This window comes from Lolium perenne, chromosome 4 (genome assembly GCF_019359855.2).
Source record: "Lolium perenne isolate Kyuss_39 chromosome 4, Kyuss_2.0, whole genome shotgun sequence".
NCBI classification, from domain to species: Eukaryota; Viridiplantae; Streptophyta; class Magnoliopsida; order Poales; family Poaceae; genus Lolium; species Lolium perenne.
Genome location: NC_067247.2, coordinates 281,494,255 through 281,517,267, shown reverse-complemented (window position 1 = coordinate 281,517,267; position 23,013 = coordinate 281,494,255). Strand labels below are relative to the sequence as shown.

Genomic DNA, 23,013 nt, shown 5'->3' with positions numbered 1-23,013 from the left:
GCTACAGTAGTAACAACTTTCAAGACTCAAATATAAAACAAAAGTACCGTAGTAAAATCATGGGTTGTCTCCCATAAGCGCTTTTCTTTAACGCCTTCCAGCTAGGCGCAGAAAGTGTGTATCAAGTGTTATCAAAAGATGATGCATCTACAGCGGGGTTCGGAGTTTTCTCAACCATGCATTGTATTTTGCATATGTAAGTTTCAGAGGCTCCCTTTTCATTAGTCTTAGGCTTGCTATTCTCATCAAACAAATTTTGAGGGACAAGCCAACCATAATTATCTTCTAGAGCTTCATGCATTCCTAGGAGCTTGCAAGGTATTGGTACTTTAATCTCCCCACCATCATTAACATTATTAGTGTACCTTATTCTATCCATGTCCATCTTTTCAAGTGTTCTTTTAAAATCGGTGAACATACCAAGCCTCTTATGCTTAATGAAAACTTTTCTAGCTTCTCTAGCTATATCTTTAAATTCCCTATCAAGGATTTTTAAAACAAAATTTCTCTTTTCTCCCCTCTCCATATCAGAAAGTGTAAGAAACATGTGTTGTATCATGGGGTTGAGACTAATAAATCTAGTTTCTATCAAGTGTACTAAACAGGCAGAAGCACTTTCATAAGTAGGAGCAGCTTTTAATAATGGTATATCTTCGAAATCTTCATCCATGCTAACATGGGTGAAAAAATCTTCTATATTATCTTTCCCAAGGATAGACCCTCGGCCTACCGGTACATCTTTAAGAATAAACTTAGGAGGAAACATGATGAAATAAGTAAAGTAAATGCAAGTAACTAATTTTTTTGTGTTTTTTTAATATGGAGAACAAGACAGTAAATAAAGTAAAGCTAGCAACTAATTTTTTTGTGTTTTGATATAATGCAGTAAACAAAGTAGTAAATAAAACAAAGCAAGACAAAAACAAAGTAAAGAGATTGGAGGTGGAGACTCCCCTTGCAGCGTGTCTTGATCTCCCCGGCAACGGCGCTAGAAAAAGAGCTTGATACGCGTACAACACGCGTCCGTTGGGAACCCCAAGAGGAAGGTGTGATGCGTACAGCGGCAAGTTTTCCCTCAGTAAGAAACCAAGGTTTATCGAACCAGTAGGAGCCAAGAAGCACGTTGAAGGTTGATGGCGGCGGAGTGTAGTGCGGCGCAACACCAGGGATTTCGGCGCCAACGTGGAACCTGCACAACACAACCAAATTACTTTGCCCCAACGTGACAGTGAGGTTGTCAATCTCACCGGCTTGCTGTAACAAAGGATTAGATGTATAGTGTGGATGATGATGTTTGCAGAAAACAGTAGAACGAGTATTGCAATAGATTGTATTCGATGTAAAGAATGGACCGGGGTCCACAGTTCACTAGAGGTGTCTCTCCGTAAGATAAATAGTATGTTGGGTGAACAAATTACAGTTGGGCAATTGACAAATAAAGAGGGCATGACCATGCACATACATGTTATGATGAGTAGTGTGAAATTCAATTGGGCATTACGACAAGGTACATAGACCGCTATCCAGCATGCATCTATGCCTAAAAAGTCCACCTTCAGGTTATCATCCGAACCCCCTCCAGTATTGAGTTGCAAACAACAGACAATTGCATTAAGTATGGTGCGTAATGTAATCAACACAAATATCCTTAGACATAGCATTGATGTTTTATCCCTAGTGGCAACAACACATCCACAACCTTAGGGGTTGCTGTCACTCCCCCAGATTTAATGGAGACATGAACCCACTATCGAGCATAAATACTCCCTCTTGGAGTTACAAGTATCAACTTGGTCAGAGCCTCTACTAGCAATGGAGAGCATGCAAGATCATAAACAACACATAGATGATAGATTGATAATCAACATAACATAGCATTCATTATTCATCGGATCCCAACAAACGCAACATGTAGCAAATAGATGATCTTGATCATGTTAGGCAGCTCACAAGATCCAACAATGATAGCACAATTAGGAGAAGACGACCATCTAGCTACTGCTATGGACCCATAGTCCAGGGGTGAACTACTCACACATCACTCCGGAGGCGACCATGGCGGTGAAGAGTCCTCTGGGAGATGATTCCCCACGATGGTCGCCTCCGGATTGATGTGTGAGTAGTTCACTCCTGGACTATGGGTCCATAGCAGTAGCTAGATGGTTGTCTTCTCCTCATGTGCTATAATTGTTCGATCTTGTGAGCTGCCTAACATGATCAAGATCATCTATTTGTAATGCTACATGTTGTGTTTGTTGGGATCCGATGAATATGGAATACTATGTTATGTTGATTATCAATCTATCATATATGTGTTGTTTATGATCTTGCATGCTCTCCGTTGCTAGTAGAGGCTCTGGCCAAGTTGATACTTGTAACTCCAAGAGGGAGTATTTATGCTCGATAGTGGGTTCATGCCTCCATTTAATCTGGGACAGTGACAGAAAGTTCTAAGGTTGTGGATGTGCTGTTGCCACTTGGGATAAAACATCAATGCTTTGTCTAAGGATATTTGTGTTGATTACATTACACACCATACTTAATGCAATTGTCTGTTGTTTGCAACTTAATACTGGAAGGGGTGTGGATGCTAACCTGAAGGTGGACTTTTTAGACATAGATGCATGCTGGATAGCGGTCTATGTACTTTGTCGTAATGCCCAATTAAATCTCACACTACTCATCATGATATGTATGTGCATTGTTATGCCCTCTTTCTTTGTCAATTGCCCAACTGTAATTTGTTCACCCAACATGCTATTTCTTATTGGAGAGACACCACTAGTGAACTGTGGACCCCGGTCCATTCTTTTACATCTGAATACAATCTACTGCAAACATTGTTCTTTACTGTTCTTCGCATACAAACATCATTTTCCACACCGTACATTTAATCCTTTGGTACAGCAAGCTGGTGAGATTGACAACCTCACTGTTTAGTTGGGGCAAAGTATTTGGATTGTGTTGTGCAGGTTCCACGTTGGCGCCGGAATCCCTGGTGTTGCGCCGCACTACACTCCGTCACCAACAACCTTCACGTGCTCCTTGACTCCTACTGCTTCGATAACCTTGGTTTCTTACTGAGGGAAAACTTGCTGCTGTACGCATCACACCTTCCTCTTGGGGTTCCCAACGGGCGTGTGCTTTACGCGTCATCAGGTAGCAATGACTGCAGAGACAAAATAGAATTATGACGACTAAAATTGGAAACAAAAAATGTAGAAACCACCCAGGACACATCACCGAAAGTTGTCACTCGTTTCTATCTTCTAAGAGAAGCTCCCTAATGTAATAGGGGTGATCCATGTTCCCAAACAAAGAGGTCAACTGTTCATGGTACATTGATATTCGCAACACACTTTCTTGGTGAATGCGTGCCTCCTCTTGACCAATGAACTCATGTGCTGGTCCTCCTAAAATCTAGTAAACTGGATCAAGGCAACTAAGAATCCTATGTAAGGGAATCAAAGAACAAAACTGAACCTCAAAATCACACCTTAGGAAGAGAGCATGACAGGAGCTAGGTGTGTCTGATGGGTTAGGCGGGAGAGACCACCCGCTGTTGCCGAGCAGACACACTCCTCCCCTGATCATCATAACTGCCTCTTTCCCGTATCCCTCTCTCTATCTTGTCATCGCCTTTGCGCGCGAATCACGGGAACAATAACATCCTGGATTCCTGGTAGCACAAATCATGAGAGATGGGATGAAATATAAGGGCATGTGTAATCCCGCTTGATCTTGATGATAACTCTTCAAGCTCCACTCAAACCGGAATACCTCACTTGATCATTGTTGCTTCGTGAAGACTCACAAATGCTCCCCCATACACCATGATGGGAAAGCTCCATTGATGCACATCTTCACATGTCCATTACCACCAAATGTACGACAAGCTTCAAGCATATGATCCTCTTGAGATGCTCAACTTGAACTTGCCCAACTCAACCTTGATGACGATCACCACTTGACGTCATCCTCTCATGGGCTATATGAGATCTCACTTTTGATGCATGCCCATGGAAAGATACCTAACCCACATAGACAACACAAGGGAACATATATGATGGGTTAGTTCATAAAGCATGATTGACATGGCTTACCATACCACATGACTTCTCGTGGCACATTCTTCATGCTTCATGTGTTGACCAATCTTGAATCTATTCTTCACTCTTTGTATTGGTCAACCTTGTATCCTCTCATGCTCTATCATACTATCTTGAGGTGTATAAAGAATTCTTCACTTGGAATCAAGCACTCAAAATCTTGATCATTTGTTGCTTATCACATAAGCTAGAGCATGACTAATATTGGGTTTCACATAAGAACTCTATCTTCATTTTTTCTTCTTGATCATATCACATATATATCTTCAAGTCAATGATCTTGATGCCAATACACAAGGTATATCTTTATCTTCATGGCATCCATACTTGAATCCAACATATGGAATACAAGTAGTACCTATGGAATATTTCTTCATATAAACTCAATGAAACCATTAGTCCATAGGGGTTGTCATTAATTACCAAAACCACACATCTCCACTACTTATAAAGGCACGAAGTGCCGTTGGAAAATACAATCTCAGCCATCCACATATATCCATCGAATGGTCTAAATCCACCCGTTCTCCCCACCGAAATTCACGCGCCCATTCAGACGGAAAACAAGGAAAAGAAAACTGCCTCTCGCGATCTATATCACAATCGCCGTATCAATTTCCAGCGATCCCCTACCCCACCGCCTCCTCTCCACGCATCAACGCATCTGGTCCTCGACGTTAGCTCCCCGCGTGGCGCCGCCATTCCAGGCCAGGCATGTACCTAACCCACGCCTCCTGCCACCTCCCGCTCCTCAAGATGCACCGGAGCACTTCACCTCGCGCCATCACCGCTCGCTAATGGAGGCCGCTCCTGAGACTGAGCATCTTAACCGCATCCGGTGCCACAACCAGGTGTTGCTGGCGCCTTGCAGCAAGAACCATCGGTGAGGATGGAGCCGAGACTAAGCATCTTAACCGCATCCGGAGCCAGAGCTAGGTGTTGTCGGCGCCTTGCAGCAAGAACCATCGGAGAGGATGGAGCTGAGACTGAGCATCTTAACCGCATCCAGAGCAAAAGCCAGGTGTTGCCGACGCCTTGTAGCAAGAACCATCGGTGAGGATGGAGCCAGAGCCTCTGCAGTCTGACCGTCTTCATCTCCCTCCTATTGCATTGTATGCCGTCTTCGCCCTATTGTACTCGCCCCAGTCAGCCGCCAATGTAGGATGGCCAATAATTATCATGTTAGTGTTTTCCATATAGTGAATTCCCTAATTTATGTCTCAGTACGCTAGATATTCAACGGGGCAAACAAGGACGTGTGCCTGAGGCGGATGCTGTGTGGTCCTGCAAACCACACCTAAACCGTGGAGTAGTGAAGGACACACCATTGCCTCTGAATCAGAGATGGCAAACACAGTTGTATTACATTCTATTCTGCAATCTGCGATGCCATCTTTCGTACTATTAGTATTCTGATGATATTTTTATTAACAAACGACAAACTTGGATTACGCAAGTCGATGATATGAGTCATATGATGTTAGTGGTTACCTAATAGAGCAAAGTATTGCAGAATTGTCAGTGGTTCAGTAGATGGAAGCATTATGCAGCTGATATCCGGAGATGTTCATTTAGTAATGCCCATTCATGAGATTTACTAATTCTCCTTTTATGCTCCATGACAAGTGTAAGTGTGTGCGTGTGTGTGCGATCCAACTACATATTTAAGCCTCACTGAGTGATATTATGGCTGATCCTATGAAATTTCACATTTCGAGGGAATTGCTAATAGCTAATCACAAGGATCAGGTTGGATTACACCTGCATCTTGTAGGTAATTATCTCATATGTTTTATTTTCAGTTCTTTTTCCATGTACACTATCCGGGGGGGAAAAATTCACCTAACCTCGACTATTAGTCACTTTGAAATGTTGTAATGTATATTTTACCAGTACATTTCGGTTTTAATTAACATACATTTTTTGCTTCATATTCTACTAGCTTTCTATGCATGAGGCCAGTGGAGAAAAGTTGGGTGTTGGATCTCGTGGAAGAGCACCGCCAGAAAAATAGTACTCACCTTGTGTATATTTCTCTTATTTGGTTAATTCGCTTGATTACTACTAAATTCCATAGACTAACATTCTCACCAACTGATTTCATTTATTTACAAGCTCCGTGTGAATAAAGTAATGATTCACGTTTCAGGTTTATAGCATAGTTCAGTTTCATAGTTCAATTTCATGCATAAATTCATGTTTGAGGCATATATAAGAATTGACATTATATTTCTATTTCATATAGTCATTTCAGCTTCAACTTTGAGAGCATTGGATATGTATTGAATACCGCATCTCACCTAATTTTATCTGCGCCATTGGGTCTTAAAAGTGCTTGCTGATATCATCTTTCGCACGGTTAATTGTTGTTAGTTTGTATTGTTATCTTCCACCGTTTAGTTCACGGACTTCATTATTTTTCGATGTACCTACCATTGTATCTATCTTTTTTTACCATGAATCTTATCTCTTGCAGGCAAATGATAAGACAAAAATTTACCCAATGCATCCAAGCAAGGTATTATGTAAAATAATAGTAAATATCTGATATTTATAAGCTAATTGAGACCTCCTGGTTAAATCAATGGAGATGGTAAAAATGGTGGAGCTTATCTATTCTTGATAGATTGTACTCAAATTAGTGCACAATTCTTTTACTCCTGGTCATACTGGCAAGACCAATCACGTCAGGACAAACTTGAATAAGAATTGTTCATATAGATTTAATGTGAGTAGCATATTTCCTGTTGTTAATAAAGGTTGTTACATGTTATAGTACAATGGTTTAGTGATTTATACCTTTGTTTGGTACACTGCAGATGCACATGCCTCTAACTGATGTTGTGTTGAGCAAGCATTCCTCGGTTGCAATTCAGAACATAAAGTTTACATGTTTCTTCTTTACAATTTGGGGTATTAATCAACAAGTCTTTCCTTCTTAAGTCTTTCCGGTTTTGTCCAGCCCTTATTATTTTATCTTAGGTTGGCTTTTTTTGGACAACTGGATGTTTGAGTCTAATAAATTTATCCTTCAAAACTGAAGTTTTATTAGTCGAATGAAACTTGAAGTGAACCCGTCAGTGTTACTTGTTTCTTTTGGTCATATTTTGTCCACCGTTTCTCCATTTTGGTAGGAGAGAGATATAGATTTTCTACTCCCTCCGGTCCTATTTAATTGACTCAGATTTAGTACAAAGTTGTGCTTGGCTTCTGACATGTGGTGCGACAAATGATTCTTCGAGATTTGAAAGAAATGCTAGGTGAGAAGTGAAATCCCAATAGGTGGTTGGGCATGGGGAGGAATTGGTCATTGGTGCGGGGAGAGAGGGCTGAGGGAGGTCGTGGCCACCGGGGAGAAGCAACATGTGGATCGGCATTGTGCATGGAATTTGTGTGTTTGAACCCTCGGCTTTAGTGTTGGTGCATGTATATCTACATCATAAATCATAAATGTGGGTTCTGCTAGGTGATATGGAAAGAGCGGGAGAGGGATTGACATGACAACTTTTGTGGTGGTTGTGATGATAGTACATTTTTGTATGTGGAACACCACTAGGTTTGCTAGTCGCTGAGTGTCAACTGACTCACTTGAGCAGATGGGGAAATTGGTGGTCCGGTTTGCGTCATGGGAAGGCGCGCATGACAATATACATCATTCTTACTTGGAGAAGAGACTTGATGGTTCTTGAGATAGAGGAGTAAAGGTGGTTGTTTATACCTGATTGTATAGACGTGCGTTGCACGTACAAACTTACTAGTAGAGGCAATGTACCCTTACAGTGTGACCGGCCACTTGCATGAACTAATTACCGCGACCAAATCATATAAACGTCAAGCTGAATCCTTTTGACGAACAAGGGGGCATTCGTTCTCGCTATCAGCTTGAACCGAACTCGTCGTTCCATTTCTCCAGCTCTTCCCATTTGCTCTTTTGCAGGCTCGGCCTTATCACGGCTATCGCGCTCCTGAAATCATCGTATCTCAACGACTGCAGCTACAAAATAGTCAATACAACAATTCTCAATATATAGAAGTTTTCAATTTGAAGGAAAAAATATGATAAAAAGTCTAAAATGCAATACGAGGCTAGGTTCCATGTTTTAGAACATAGTACAGCATGTAGCACAATTCTTAAAAATAAAATAAAATCAGGTGGTATGGAGGTTTAAACTCAAGACCTAATATACAACAACACAAGCTTCATTCAGCTAAGCTGCCATAGTGTTTTGTTAACTACAAACAAACACTATATATAAATAGTTGTGTGTGGCCTTTGTCTTAGGCACCACACATGCCTTCCACGTGGCGCCGCTGGCATGGACACCACACGGTGAAATATGACGCTGCTCACATAGGTGTCACATAAAAGGATCAGTGGAGTGAAATAGGGATAATTTTATTCATTCTTTGCTCCAAGGATTATTTTTGTGAAAATCGCTTCCTCGTAAAACTGTCCTAGCACCCAAAATATTCCCTTCATGATTGACTTGTGAGTACTTTCGCACAACAAAGGGCCGAATCGCACGGCCCGCCGCCGCGGTCAGAATGCCGTGACAGCCATCTCCCAAAACCTTTAAACCCCTACCACTATTTCTATGATCCCTTTCTGCTGCTTTGCTGCTACCTAATCCCCTCACCACACCCCGACCCCGCCAATCCTCCCCGCTTCCACTCTCCTAGGGTTTTTAACCGCCGCCGCCGCCGACCATGTCCGCGCCGCCGTCTCTCAAGCCCCCGGCCACCGCCGCCTTCCTCGCCGCCCCACGCGTGGCAGCCGCCCCGAGAGCCGCCGTCCCGGGCGCCACCACGCAGCCGCCGCGGCGCCTCCGCTGCTCTGCAGCCGCCGGAGCCGGGGCCGGGGATTACGTCGAGGTGACGAGGGGCACCTTCCCGAAATACTCGCGACCCCAGTTTATTTAGCTTGTGCTGATTGCTTACGAGACGCGCCTCTGTGCGTGCGTTGTTCAGATGAGTGCTCCCCTGGATTGGGCGGCGAGGTCGGTGGAGGCGCTCGAGCAAGCGACGGACCTGGACACGTTCTGTATGATGGCGCTCTCCCCGCTCGACGGGCGCTACTTCAGATCTGTCAAGGACCTCATGCCCTTCTTCAGCGAGTTCGGACTCATCAGATACCGCGTCCTAGTTGAGGTTTGGCTCTTCGGATACCTTGCACAGTTGGAATGTATTTATGTCCACCAGAAATTTCGTGTAATCATGAATTAGTGTGGATAACATGGAAACCGTATTGATTTACTACCTCCATGGTGATGGCCAGCGTTACTTATTTCAAGCGGTTTTTGGTTCTGCAGGTAAAATGGTTGCTGAAACTTTCACAAATCCCCGAGGTCAAGGAAGTGCCACCATTCAGCGAGGAGGCGCAGCTCTTCCTGGATGCGGTTATCCGAGATTTTAGCATCGACGATGCTAAAGAAGTGAAACAAATCGAGAAAATAACCAACCATGACGTGAAAGCTGTCGAGTACTATCTGAAGCAGAAATGTCGCTCAAATCCAGAGGTTGAAAAGGTATGCCGACCTGAAGGAATACCTCGACATCTCTGTGTTCACTTGCAGTTTGCTTTGAAGTGAACACTCATTCCGAGCTTGTTTTTTCCCAGGTTTTGGAATTCTTCCATTTTGGGTGTACTTCTGAAGATATCAACAACTTGGCATATGGATTGGCTCTAAAAGAGGCGGTGAACACAGTTATGCTCCCTGTGATGCGTGATGTATGCATTGCGATACGTACCTTGGCAACGGAAAATGCACATGTCCCTTTGTTGTCTAGAACTCATGGACAGGTATAGGCACCACCTCATAACTTTTGAATATCTTCATTTGTATATGCTTGGGCATGTATTAGTAGTGTGTGAATATCTGAGTTGTTTTTTCTTCATGTGCTCTAATCCTTTTGAGTAATTCCACGCTGGTCTTGCATCAGATTTGAACTATGTGATTCTCCACTGCCCTATTATATAGCATAGTGTGCTAAGGAAGATTTATTTTAGGCCTTTCGTGTTTTCTTGCCATTGCTGCAATATGAGACCATGAATAATGACAACTCCTGTATACAAGGAATGGAACTGTCCAAATTGTATGCTGCTCCCAAGTTGCTAGGTGGTAGGAGATGACAAGAAATTTAGCCTTTTTTTAAAACACCAAATAGGAAATAAAAAAGGTACTGCAGTAATAATGTTTTCAGGCCTGATTTTTTTAATTGTTTATGTTCACTTTAATTTATTTTTGTCAACTATCCTCTTTCTTTACCATACTCTATTAGTAAAACCGTTCCTGAAAATATAAAGGTGGAAGACATTCTTCACTATTGGTGCACTTCAGAGTTCAGCACAATAGTATAGATGTAATCCAATGCAATTAAAACATTGTTGATTGGCATGGTGCTTTTATTTCTTCTGTCATAGACATAGACTTCGAGTAATATCTAGCTGTTTGTTGCTGATATGCCTGGAATGCTAGCTTACAAATTCCCGCTTCCTACCTGTAGCCGGCATCACCAAATAGTCTAAATGTAATCCAATGTAATAAAAACATTGTTGATTGGCATGGCGCGTTTATTTTTTCTGTCATAGACTTCAAGTAATATCTAGCTGTTTGTTGCTGATATGCCTGGGATGCTAGCTTACAAATTCCAGCTTCCTACCTGTAGCCGGCATCACCAACAACTCTGGGAAAAGAGATGGCGAATTTCGTAGCCAGATTATATGATATCGGGAAGAGTTTTTCTGATGTCAAGATACTAGGGAAATTTTCTGGAGCTGTTGGAAATTACAATGCTGATGTAGTTGCATATCCGGAAATTGACTGGCCTAAGATGACAGAAGAGTTTGTCAGATCCTTAGGTTTGCAGTTCAATCCTTATGTTACCCAGGTGATGTATATTATTTTTTCAGTCACTTGGTTGTTCCTAATACTTTTTTCACGTCCTGGACAGCATTTTTTCATTTCGAGATATGACTTGTCTTAGACTGTTCTTGCTGTAAGAACCTACGACAGTGGCTCCTGCAGCTATTTGCATCTATCAACTGTTTGTTCTGATGGAGTATTTGTCCTCTTTACAGATCGAACCTCATGATTATATCGCAAAGCTCTTTAATCTATTTGTCCAGTTCAACATTGTCTTGACTGATTTTGACAGAGATATGTGGGCTTATATATCAGAAGGCTACTTCAAGCAGGTAGAGTTATAGTGTACTGTCATCAAAGAATTACTCTAAGTACAACAAGAAATAACCTAGACTTATTGACTTGCTGCCTGCATTACAACCTATGGTGCATTCCTCCATATTGTTTCAGATACCGAAGGCTGGTGAAGTTGGATCCTCCACCATGCCTCACAAGATCAACCCAATCAATTTTGAAAACAGTGAAGGCAATTTTAGTGTGTCTAATGGTCTGTTGCATACTTTAAGCATGAAGCTACCAATATCAAGGTTGCAGGTAATTTTGTCACTCACCTAAACTTCCACTTCTAATTATGTTACTTGTACGCCTAATATCATGCAAGACAACAACTTAATCCTTTTGTGTATATTCTATTGATATTTTCAACTAATGAAGTGCCATGTTACGTCAATGCCAGCGTGATCTCACAGATTCAACTGTTTTGAGAAACTTGGGTGTTGGATTAGGACACTCACTCTTGGCTTACAAAGCCACAATTCAGGGAATCCAGAAGCTCCAGGTATGTGGACTATAACTTGTCCTTTAGATCCTTATATTTGTGCCTCGAGGTTTCAATGTAATTATTGTACCATAATTGTATGTTTATAACTTATATATTTATGCCAGCGCCCTGTTGCGCCCTAGTGCTGCCTACAAAGCACCGATACTTCAAACTCCACCGTGTCCGGATACAATACTCCGCCGATACTCCGATACTCCCGATACTTGGACGATATGCGTATCCCAGGAGTATCATATTTTCCGATTTAAAAAGAAAGATAAAAATGCCGATACTCGGGCGATACACGTATCCCAGGAGTATCATGTTTTCCTATTTAAAAAGAAAGAAAGAAAATGCCAATACACCGCTGGGAACTTTGTCGACATGTCTGAGACACGGGAAGCCCAACCAAAGCTCACTACTAACCCTAATAACCTTTGCACTCTCTATCTATTCGGACAATTGACCATCACAGCGGATCAGGAGCAACTGAGCGCACCGTGGCCGTTACTGCAGGTCTTGCTTGCTGCTGGGTGTGCGTGCTTGCTTCCTGCCAGGCTGTCCTGTGTGGTGTTGCTTGCTGCTGGTGCTGGGCGTTGATGCCATTGATGTATTTTGCAAGCACAAATGGGGCAGTATAATGATTGGGCAACAAAGGGGACATATTTTTAATAGCATTCAGTTATTCTTTGTCTAAATCACATGGCATTTTATCAATTTTTATATGTATAATTGCCGTATTGCTATTTCTAGAAATTGCCGTTTCCCGTGTCGCCATATCAGTATCACCGTATCCGCCTCGCCGTATTGGTGATGGCTGCCCCAGAGGTCTTCGAGGTCTTCTTCCTCAGCGATGCTAATGCCTCCCATTCCTCCTCTCTGCCTCCCTCCTCCACTGACCTCTCTTCTTCTAAGGCCTTCCTCTAAGCCTGTTGGGACCCCTGTGTGAACTCCCTGTAACCGGTCAACCTAATTCGGACCATTTCCCAGGCCCGCTGGGGATTTTGTGAGATAATTCATTTTTTTCCTATTATACCTAATTCAGTTAATTTGAATTTTGGACCATTTCCTGATCTATATGATGGTCACAAATTGAAGGCTGCTATTTTTCTTGTGATTGTTATAGCCCTTGTGGTGGCTTTGATCGCTATTATTACTATAACAGGACATCAACTTGTTTTAGTTGATCTATTTCTCATTGAATTCTTTTTAAAAAGTCGATAATAATAATATTCAATTTTTTTCTGTATCTGAAAACCTTGTCCTATCAGTGTTTTTGGACTGACTAAAAACTGTTATTCGTTGCTAGGAGATAACCCAACTTTTATGATTAGTAGTTGCACCCAAAGTTGGGTCCAAGATTAACTGATAATTCTTGTTTACTGCATTTAGACCCTCTCGTGGGAATGTTATATCATTTGTAATTATGAGTGATCTCAGGTAACTAGGTTATTTATGTCTGCTGCCTCTTTGGTTCATTGTTTTATCAATCATTCAATTGGTTGTGGTACAGGTGAACAGAGTCCGTTTGGATGAAGACTTGGACCAAACATGGGAGGTCCTTGCAGAGGCAATACAGACAGTAAGATCTCCTGCTTTACTCTGTTCATTCTTCCTTCAGTTTGATTTTTGGTTGGTCTTGCTCAAGTGATCTCAAAAAGTGACTTTGCCAAAAGTAGACTTGTATATTTATGAAGTTTGTATGGCTCCGGAGACACTTTACCTTGTCAAAAAGCAACTAGGCTAGATGCTTATTGTGTGATTGTGCGTCTATATTCCCTTAGGCAAGGCATCACCATACTAATTATTTAAGTATGCGGTGGTATTCTGGGGTCTTGGACAATTCTTATTTTTTCACATTAGACAAATCATATTTTCACCATTAACCTCTTTGTAGGTGATGCGAAGGTATGGGATCCCTGAACCTTATGAGAAGCTGAAGGAAATGACTAGGGGCCAGGCTGTGACCAAAGAAAGCATACGCCGATTCATTGAAAGTCTAGATCTACCAGAGGATGTGCGATCAAGTCTTTTGGAGTTAACACCACACACGTACATTGGAGAGGCGGAAAAGCTTGCTAGAGATATTGTGAATGTGGTCGATCTAGAATCTGGGTTTAAGATCGAGTGAGCTTCCATCCCTTTTTCGACAAGGGTGGCAAGAATAACATGGAGAACTTCGAGGTGAACTTCACATGGCCTAGTCTTAAAAGATTGTGTCACTCTAATATCTTGTCCTCATTAACAAGCTTCTGAGGGCATGTGGCATGCGGTCTACGGGATGATACAATCAGTATTCATTTTTGCTGTGCGGAGCTCCATTTTGTCACACATTTTTCCAGTTTTGTGTATGACTTAGTGGGGGGTGCCGCAAATATTCGACTGAGCAAACAGTGGCTAGAAACGGTCAAACTTTGCCTATCTGTAGTTTGACAAAGTTTGGATGGCCAAATAAGTTGATTTTGAATAGTACTAATTCTATGGATTTGAGTTGGGAGTCCTGGGTAAAAAAGGAAATAAACCATTCTAGATCATCTGAGAAGTCAGATTTTTTATTGCGAGAAGTCAGATGGGGTTACAAGCTCTTGATTTGTGTACGCAATGACCATTGTCACCCACCTGATGGTGCATTTGCCAGCGTTGGTTTGTCCCGCCCTCGTGGGTCTCGTGCTGGATGCGTTTCGAAAAGTTCCACCGTACTGTGATTTGTTTGCAAGATAATGATGCGCGACAGCGACATAAAAGAGAGGTCTAATGAAATGAAACCTTTTTTTCATCCTTATCCAGCCACGTGAGAAGACGGACGAGGTTGATTCGTCGGGTAATATTTTGCTTGTGGGTAACATCCTTCTCGGCTAAGGATGTGTAAAAACGAGAACACGGCGTTCCAGTCCCAGCCAACATCCACCTTCTGTGTGTGACCGTGTATGTCTCAGTTATAGCGGACGACAACCTGACCGTGAGACGCTGCTGATGCACATGATTAACTAGTCGACAGGAACTGCTGCGCTAGTGACTTGGCTGTTGATTTTGGCAGCCTGTGTGGGGTTAGCGTCGGTCTGCTGTTGAGCTATCGCTCGAGGCACAGTTCCTGGACAGAGAATACTAGTAGGGGTTGGATCCTGGATCAGTAAGCATATGCTAACATCGATCATATGCCATGCAATTCCAATTTTCACGAAGAAAATAACTTGTCTATCTAAGATTCTAAGGTAAAGAGGCAACAGTGTTGGGCTTCAGGCTCGTGTCAGCGGATACATTGCTGAATACATTGCTGAGGGAGCGAGAGCAGAGGACGCAGACATGCTACAGCAGTAGTAGTACAACTGCAAGATTGACCTGGTTTTAGGTGGAATGCTAACCTACAAGGATTCTAGACCTGACTACGAAGAGTATGAAGTACTAGGATGTTTCAGAGAAATGCAAACTGAGCCAACTGTCAGACTTACAAAAGTGTACTGCACATTCTACAGCCAACAGCCAAGTAAACATAAACAAATACTCATCCAGATGAAACAAGAAAATTATGTGTCATCTGGTTGACTAGGATGATAAGAACAGAGATATTTTGCCCAATTAGAATCACCCCCGTTCTCAGTACCCACCAACACCACCCAGTCCATGATCTGATCTGCCCCCCTCTCTCTCACGGACAAATTCAGAAAGCCCCAAATCGCTTCATTACCGAAACGCGTCCCCATTGTAGCTCGTCGCCATGCAGCAGGACCGACAGGAAAATCCAATCACAGATGTAACAATTACCACTAACACATACCGAATTACCATGGCCAAATATCTTAGCAGAATCAACGTATCATGAACAAAGCATATCGAGAAAGAAAGAATCCAAATAATAAAACTAACCATACATACTAGTACTAGCTTAGTGGCATGGCATCCTCCTATGCTCTCGTGGGGCTTGTCACAGCGTGCAGCCGCAGAAGAGGAAGAAGCAGCACATCATGGAGACGAGCGCGACGGACTCGACGGCGGTGATGAAGCCCCAGAGCACGGCGTCCACGACGAAGGGCACGTCCGGGACTAGCTCGGGCCACCGCCGCACCGCCGCGCCGAGCTGCTCCGGCCCCCAGTCCCACTGCAGCCGCTCCTGGAGGAACGCGTAGTAGGACGACGACGACGGTGTCTGTATCGGCGGCGACGAAGGCAGCAGCGCGGACAGCTGGCTGGGCAGCCCGCCGAGGTCCGGCGGCCACCGGAGCATGGACACCAGCCTTCCCGCCATGGCGGAGGGAGGCTTGCTCCCGCCGTCCCGCAGGAGCTGCGTCGGTCGGTCGCGGGCTGGCTCGAGGTCGTTCGTTTGAGGCTGATGGGTATGGACTTTGGAGCGTGGAAGTGTAACGTGTCGCGGTTACTTGCTGCGTGCTCTCGTGCGTGCGTGCGTGGCGTGTTGTCTTCTTTGTCTCATCAAGTTATCACGTGGTGGTGGGCCGGCGCGGAGGGCGACAGCCTGATGAGGAGCAGCGATGTTCACTGGGCTGGTTGGTGTGCGTCGTCACTTTGGGCCAGGCTTCGTGTGTGTGGCCGGAAATTTTGTCAAAAAGACCACCTTCCCCAATTCATTGACAAAAAGGACCACCTTTGAGCAAAATTGGCAAAAAGGACCACCTGCTGGGTGGCGGCAGGGCCCCAAGCCGACACGTGGTGGTTGCCGCCAGGGGCTGTGGCGGCAGGGCCCCGCCGCCAGAGGCTGTGGCGGCACGTTAGCCGGCCGTGCTCGCCGTCAGCCCGCCGTTTGCGTGGTGGGCCATGCCGCCCCACGGCGCGGCGACACGTCGACGTGGAGGATGCCTCCAACCCCGGTGGCGGCAGGCCCCACCATGCACATGGCGCGGAATCTTGCGTCTTGGGAGCAGCATCGCTGTGGAGGCAAGCTCCCGACATTGCCTCCCGACAAAGCATCTTCCCGACAGCATCATCGCACTGATTTCCGAGATTGACGGTGTTGATTCCGAGGCAGCTTTCCCGCTCGAATATTTCGGTGCATGCGGTGACTTTTAGCTGATTGATTCGATTTCGAGGCTGAGTGGGCTGATTTTCGCGACTGCGTTGAGTGCGAGGCTGACTGAAGTTTGCTACATATTTATTCGGATGTTGTAAGAGATGCGAGTTCTGTACACGCTATACATGCATTCAGCCTCTTCTATTTAAATCACTCACACCCTCACTCTGAGCTCTCACATTCTACGCGCGTACTCACTCTGTCACTCTCAACTTGCTGACACACTCACACTCTCAGCTCGCTCACACTTACACTCACACTCTCACGCTGTCACTCTCAGCTTGGTCACACTCACACTCACACTCTCATTCTCAGCTCGCTCACACTCTCACTCTCAGCTCTCTCAAGTATTATGTGTACGGTGCAAGAGCTGATTTAGCTGCACAAAAGATATACCAAGGTAAGAGTTTAACAAGCAGATCCATTATATTTTATTTATGTACTTAGAACGTAATTAGGTATGTAATATAATTAGTTTGTGTCATTAGTGCATGTGCTGCGGTTGCATGCATAGACAGGGTTAAAAATGTTAGGATATAGACTATTATTTTATGTGTTACGTAGAAATAGGCCGCGTATGAATTAAGTTGTAATTAGACAAAGTAGTGGTGTAGATTAGGAGTAAAAAGGTAATTAAATGTGCCGTTTAGAATTAATGTTTTATGTATGCAACATGCGAAATATATAGACTATGTGCGGAAATATATCTCGTATGAATGATCAACTTCTAATTAGATTAAGTAATGGTGCATATTAGGACTAACGGTAAGTAACGGTGAACATTAGTAGTAAATAATGATCTCTTCTAATTAGACTAAGTAATGGTGCATCTTAGGACTAAGTGGAGTAAGTAACGGTGAACATTAGTAGTAAATAATGATCTTTTCTAATTAGACTAAGTAATGGTGCATATTAGGACTTAGTGGAGTAAGTAACGGTGAACATTAGTAGTAAATAATGATCTCTTATAATTAGACTAAGTAATGGTGCATATTAGGACTAACTGGACTAAGTAATTGTGTTGTGTTATGATTATTTAAAAATGTTAATGACATGTTAAATATTGTTGTGTTGTAATCTAATATAATTATAAAAATATTGTGCGGTAGGTACGATGGAAACTTTGTTAGTGTTTTATGGAGACGTCGTACGCGACGAATTTTCTGGTGTCGATGTGTCGCGCTGCGACTCGATGAAAGTTGTAGTGACAGACATGGTCAATAGAGAATTTTTGGATGTTAGAAGATGCATCCGAGCACAGTTTGGGCGTGAGATGCGTGGGAAGAAGATGACCGTTGAGGCTCTCATCGTCGTAGGAGGGAATGATGGGACACCTGCCCGTTGGGGTTTGCGGGAAGTAAATAGTGATAGAAATTGGGGTACATACATGAGGTTTGCAAGCACACCTGGTGCTGCTATGTACGGAGAGCCCATGGTGTATGTTCAGTTTATTTCAGGTGATGATGGTGCCGGAAGTAGTACCGGTGCTGGTGAAGAGGAGATGGCCATCGTCACAGGACCGAGCACCGTTCAATCGGATCATTTGGCCCTGACTGCAGCAGGCATGATAGGCCAATCAGAGCATGAGGCACCGACTGTAGGCCATAGCACCGGCCCATCGGAGCAGATGGTCGCCCAGTTTGCTGCCGAGCCAGGATACTGGTCCGCGTTCATTGATATTAGCGAGCGTGTGGAGGGACTGCCAGAGGTGTTGGACGATGACGCTCGTTCTTCTTCGTCTGAATCCTCCTCGGACGAAGAAGGCGTCGGTTCTTCCCGGAGGGCGGTTGCGGTACCAATGGACCCTGAGTTCTTAAAAACAATGACCATCAGCAATGAATTCTGCTCTGTTCCAGGCCTAGGGGAGGCGAGTCTGCAGGTTGGGCAAACTTTCCCAGACAAGGACTCGGCTGACCAAGCAATCAAGAGGTATGCGTTGGCCATATCTCGGCAACACAGAGTGAAGCAGTCTGATCGAAGGCAGCTGAAAGTCATATGCGTCAAATTGAATGAGGAGGGTTGCAGGGGGAGAGTTATCGCTCGGGTGAGCCCTGGGGTATGTCAGCCATGGCATATCTCAAAAATAGAACCCCATAGCTGCGAGCAATCAGGGGCTCTCGACAAGCACCGCAACGTCACTGCAAAATATGTATCACATATCATGCAAGTGGCGGTGGAAGAAGATATAACCCTTGGTACAAAGAAGCTGCAAAAAACCGCGGAAGATCTGATTGACTTCCCGGTCAGCTTTAGTAAGGCAAGGCGGGCGAAGGAGGAGATTTTCCAGAGATTGTATGGCACCTATGAGGAGGCATATGATCTTGCCCTGAGACTACTCCATCAGATAGCAGCAACTAACCAGGGGACTCAAGTGGTCAGGAGAGTTCGTCAACACCCTCTGGAGGAAAACCAAGAAATCCTTGATCGTTTATTCTGGGCATTCCCCCAGACTATACGTGCATTCCATCACTGCCGCCCGGTGCTGTCAATAGATGGTACCTTTCTCACAGGAAAGTACAAGGGCACACTCTTGGTGGCGATCGCAGCTGACGCAAATAATCAGCTCTTGCCTATTGCCTATGCACTTGTCGAGAATGAAAACAAAGATAGCTGGTTATGGTTCCTCAGCTTCTTGAAGATGGGAGTCGTGATAGATCGGCCCGATGTTTGCATCATATCAGATCGCAACACATGCCTTTTGAGCGCTCTCGAAATAATCAAGAATTCATCGGACCCTCTCTGGGGGTGGCCCGACCTGGAGACAAGGTGGTGCATGAGGCACCTGGCTGCCAATTTTTACTCAAAGTTCAAGAACAAGGACTGGTTCAAGCTATTTAAGAGGATGTGCATGCAGAAGACTGAGGCGAAGATGAATGCTATTTGGGCTGGAATCAACAAAGAAATCTAGAGTGCTGCCTTGCCGCCGAGAGAAGACCGGAGGGGCCGGAGGACTGAAATAAATTTGAGTACATGGATTAATCAAAACTGCCCCGATTTAAGTAAGTGGGCGCAAGATCACGACTCAGGGGCTCGGTACGGCATAATGACCAACAACATGTCAGAGGTTTACAATGGCGTGCTGAAAGGTGTGCGAGCCCTCCCTATCACAACCCTGATTACTGAAACTTGGAACCGGACTCTGTCATACTTTGCAGACAGAGTGCAGGTCGCAAACACACGGTATGTGATGAACAAGCAATGGTCTGAAAAGATGCAACGACATTTGGATGAGAAAGCTGAAAAATCCAAAAGTCATGGGTTTCGTCAAATTGATGCACTTAATAATAAGTGGGAAATCCACGTACGAGCCAAGTATGTGAAAGGCCACCATAGAGGATCGAAGCAAGCTGTTCAACTCAGCCCCAACACGTGTGAATGCAGTTGCAACAAGCCCAAGCTTTTAGGATATCCATGTAGTCATGTCCTTAGGGCGGTTGCAGCACAGAACATCAGCGTGGAGAACTACATATCTCCCTACTTCAACATCCAGAACCTACTCGGAACTTGGAACGGTGAGTTCTGGACCTGGGGACTCAACGGACACTATAGGTACGAGTTTCCAGAAAGAACTACCAAATGGGTTCCGGACCCGGCATTGAAGAGAACCGCGAGGGGACGACGCCAATCTCGTCGTCATAGGAATGACATGGATCATAGCTGATACGTCTCCAACGTATCCATAATTTCTGATGTTCCATGCTTGTTTTATGACAATACTTACATGTTTTGCTTGCACTTTATAATGTTTTTATGCGTTTTCCGGAACTAACCTATTAACAAGATGCCACAGTGTCAGTTCCTGTTTTCTGCTGTTTTTGGTTCCAGAAAGGCTGTACGGGCAATATTCTCGGAATTGGACGAAATCAACGCCAAAGATCTTATTTTTCCCGGAAGGCTCCAGAACACCGAAGGGGAGCCGGAGGAGGGCCAGAGGGCCACCAGACAATAAGGCGGCGCGGCCCCAGGCCTGGCCGCGCCAGCCTATTGCGAGGAGCCCCCAGGCGCCCCCTTGCGCCGCCTCTTCGCCTATATAAGCCCTTTCGACCTAAAAACGCGATACGAATTGACGAAACTCCAGAAAGACTCCAGGGGCGCCGCCGCCATCGCGAAACTCCGATTCGGGGGACAGAAGTCTCTGTTCTGGCACCCTGCCGGGATGGGGAAGTGCCCCCGGAAGCCATCTCCATCGACGCCATCGCCTCCATCATGCTCCGTGAGTAGTTCCCCCATGGACTACGGGTTCTAGCAGTAGCTAGTTGGTACTCTCTATCCCACGTACTTCAATACAATGATCTCATGAGCTGCCTTACATGATTGAGATCCATCTGATGTAATCGGTGTTGTGTTTGTTGGGATCCAATGGATGATACATTATGATTAGTCTATCTATAAAGTTTGTGAAGTTATTGTTGCTGCAATCTTGTTATGCTTAATGCTTGTCACTAGGGCCCGAGTGGCATGATCTTAGATTTAAGCTCTATATTATTGCTTAGATTGTATCTACAAGTTGTATGCACATGTCTATGTCCGGAACCAAAGGCCCCAAAGTGACAGAAATTGGGACAACTGGAGGGGAAGGCTTAGATATGATGATCACATGTTTTCACGGAGTGTTAATGCTTTGCTCCGGTTGAAAGGATCGTATGCCGCACCTAGAGGGGGGGGGGGGGTGAATAGGTGCTAACCAAATTTTAGTTCTTTTTCAATTTAGGCTTGACACAAAAGGTAAATTCTCTAGATATGCAACTAAGTGAATTTACCTATATGACAAGGCTAACAACTAAGCAAGATATATCTAAGCAATATAGAGATAGAATAGGATAGAGGTAACCGAGAGTGGAGCACGCGATGACACGGAGATGATTCCCGTAGTTCCCTTCCTTTGCAAGAAGGTACGTCTACGTTTGGAGGAGTGTGGTTGCTACGAAAGCCAAACCAACAACCACGAAGGCTTCACTCAGATCTCCGGTGAGCAACGCCACGAAGGCCTAGCCCACTTCCACTAAGGGATTTCCTCGAGGCAGAAACCGGGCCTTTACAAGGTTCTTGGGGCACACATCCACAACCAAATTGGAGGCTCCCAAATCTGTTACAACACAACAATCAACAACAATACATCAACACAAATCAACTAGGGAACCAAATAGGAACACTAGCATGAGATCCCTCAAACAAGAGAGGGGGAAATGAAGAACGCTTCGGTGAGGATGTAGATCGGTGTCTTCTCCTTCGAATCTTCAAAGATCAAGAGCTTTGGTTGGGGGAGGAAGGAGATCTTGCAAATCTTGAGTTTCTTGAGGTGGCTCTAATGGAGGTGGCTTGGCAGATTTCTTGTGTAATGATTGAGCAAGCAACCAAGGTAGAAGAAGGGGAGTATTTATACCTCCCCTCAAAATTGAGCCGTTGCAGCTTCCGGGGGGCCGGATATTCCGGCCTAAGTAAGGGCCGGATAATCCGCCCCCCCCCGGATAATCCGGCCTACGGAACAAAACAGTGACATTATCCGGCCAAATGTCCGGCCCTATGCCAGAGAAGCTTTTCTTCCAGTCCTTAGCCAAAATCGGGGGGGCCGGATATTTCCAAAATATCCGGCCCGGATATTCCGGCCCTGGTACAATACCGGGACAATATCCGGGCAAATGTCCGCCCCCATCTTTACTGCTTTTCCTCGAAGACTTAGCCAAAATCAGGGGGCCGGATATTTCAACAATATCCGGCCCGGATTATCCGGCCTGGCCATCTTTTGCTGTTAACTTTTGACAGACCAACCAAATCCAACACACATAAATATGAATCTATGTAAACCCTGTACCACTTAAACAAACATTAGTGTCTCACATATATTGACATCAAACACACAAAACATAATGTGAGAGATGTTCTTTCAATCTCCCCCTTTTTGGTGTTTGATGACAATATACGGATTTGCAAGGGAATCACTATAGAGACAAGCATGATGGCAAAACATAGAGGCACTCCCCCTACATGTGTGCATATAAGTAATTTGCATTTGAATACAAATACACAACACATAGGAGTATGGTGCCTCAACACAAGAGATATCCAACATGAGCTCTAACAATAGACATTGACACATATGAAGTTGAGATAGGATGCAAGAAATCATACCCATGTGTAGATATATAATGCGAAGATATAGCATCACACATAATGTAATATCCTTGATCTCAACAAATAGAA

The 23,013-nt window shown here is 44.3% G+C and overlaps 2 protein-coding genes across 2 annotated transcripts; one reads left to right on the top strand and one right to left on the bottom strand.

Annotated features, from left to right (window-relative positions):
* Window positions 1-8,728: 8,728 nt before the first annotated feature.
* On the top strand, window positions 8,729-14,268 carry LOC127295553 (uncharacterized). Its single transcript, XM_051325520.1, has 10 exons — window positions 8,729-8,981; window positions 9,078-9,257; window positions 9,419-9,634; window positions 9,727-9,909; window positions 10,776-10,997; window positions 11,188-11,304; window positions 11,423-11,566; window positions 11,709-11,810; window positions 13,306-13,374; window positions 13,690-14,268. Exons 1-10 carry the CDS (start codon window positions 8,817-8,819, stop codon window positions 13,921-13,923), a joined length of 1,632 nt encoding a protein of 543 aa, XP_051181480.1. The 5' UTR covers window positions 8,729-8,816; the 3' UTR covers window positions 13,924-14,268.
* Window positions 14,269-15,550: 1,282 nt separating this feature from the next.
* LOC127295554 (uncharacterized) lies at window positions 15,551-16,160 on the bottom strand. The gene has a single exon (XM_051325522.2). The coding sequence runs from the start codon at window positions 16,033-16,035 to the stop codon at window positions 15,715-15,717; it is 321 nt and encodes a 106-aa protein (XP_051181482.1). The 5' UTR covers window positions 16,036-16,160; the 3' UTR covers window positions 15,551-15,714.
* Window positions 16,161-23,013: the final 6,853 nt, after the last annotated feature.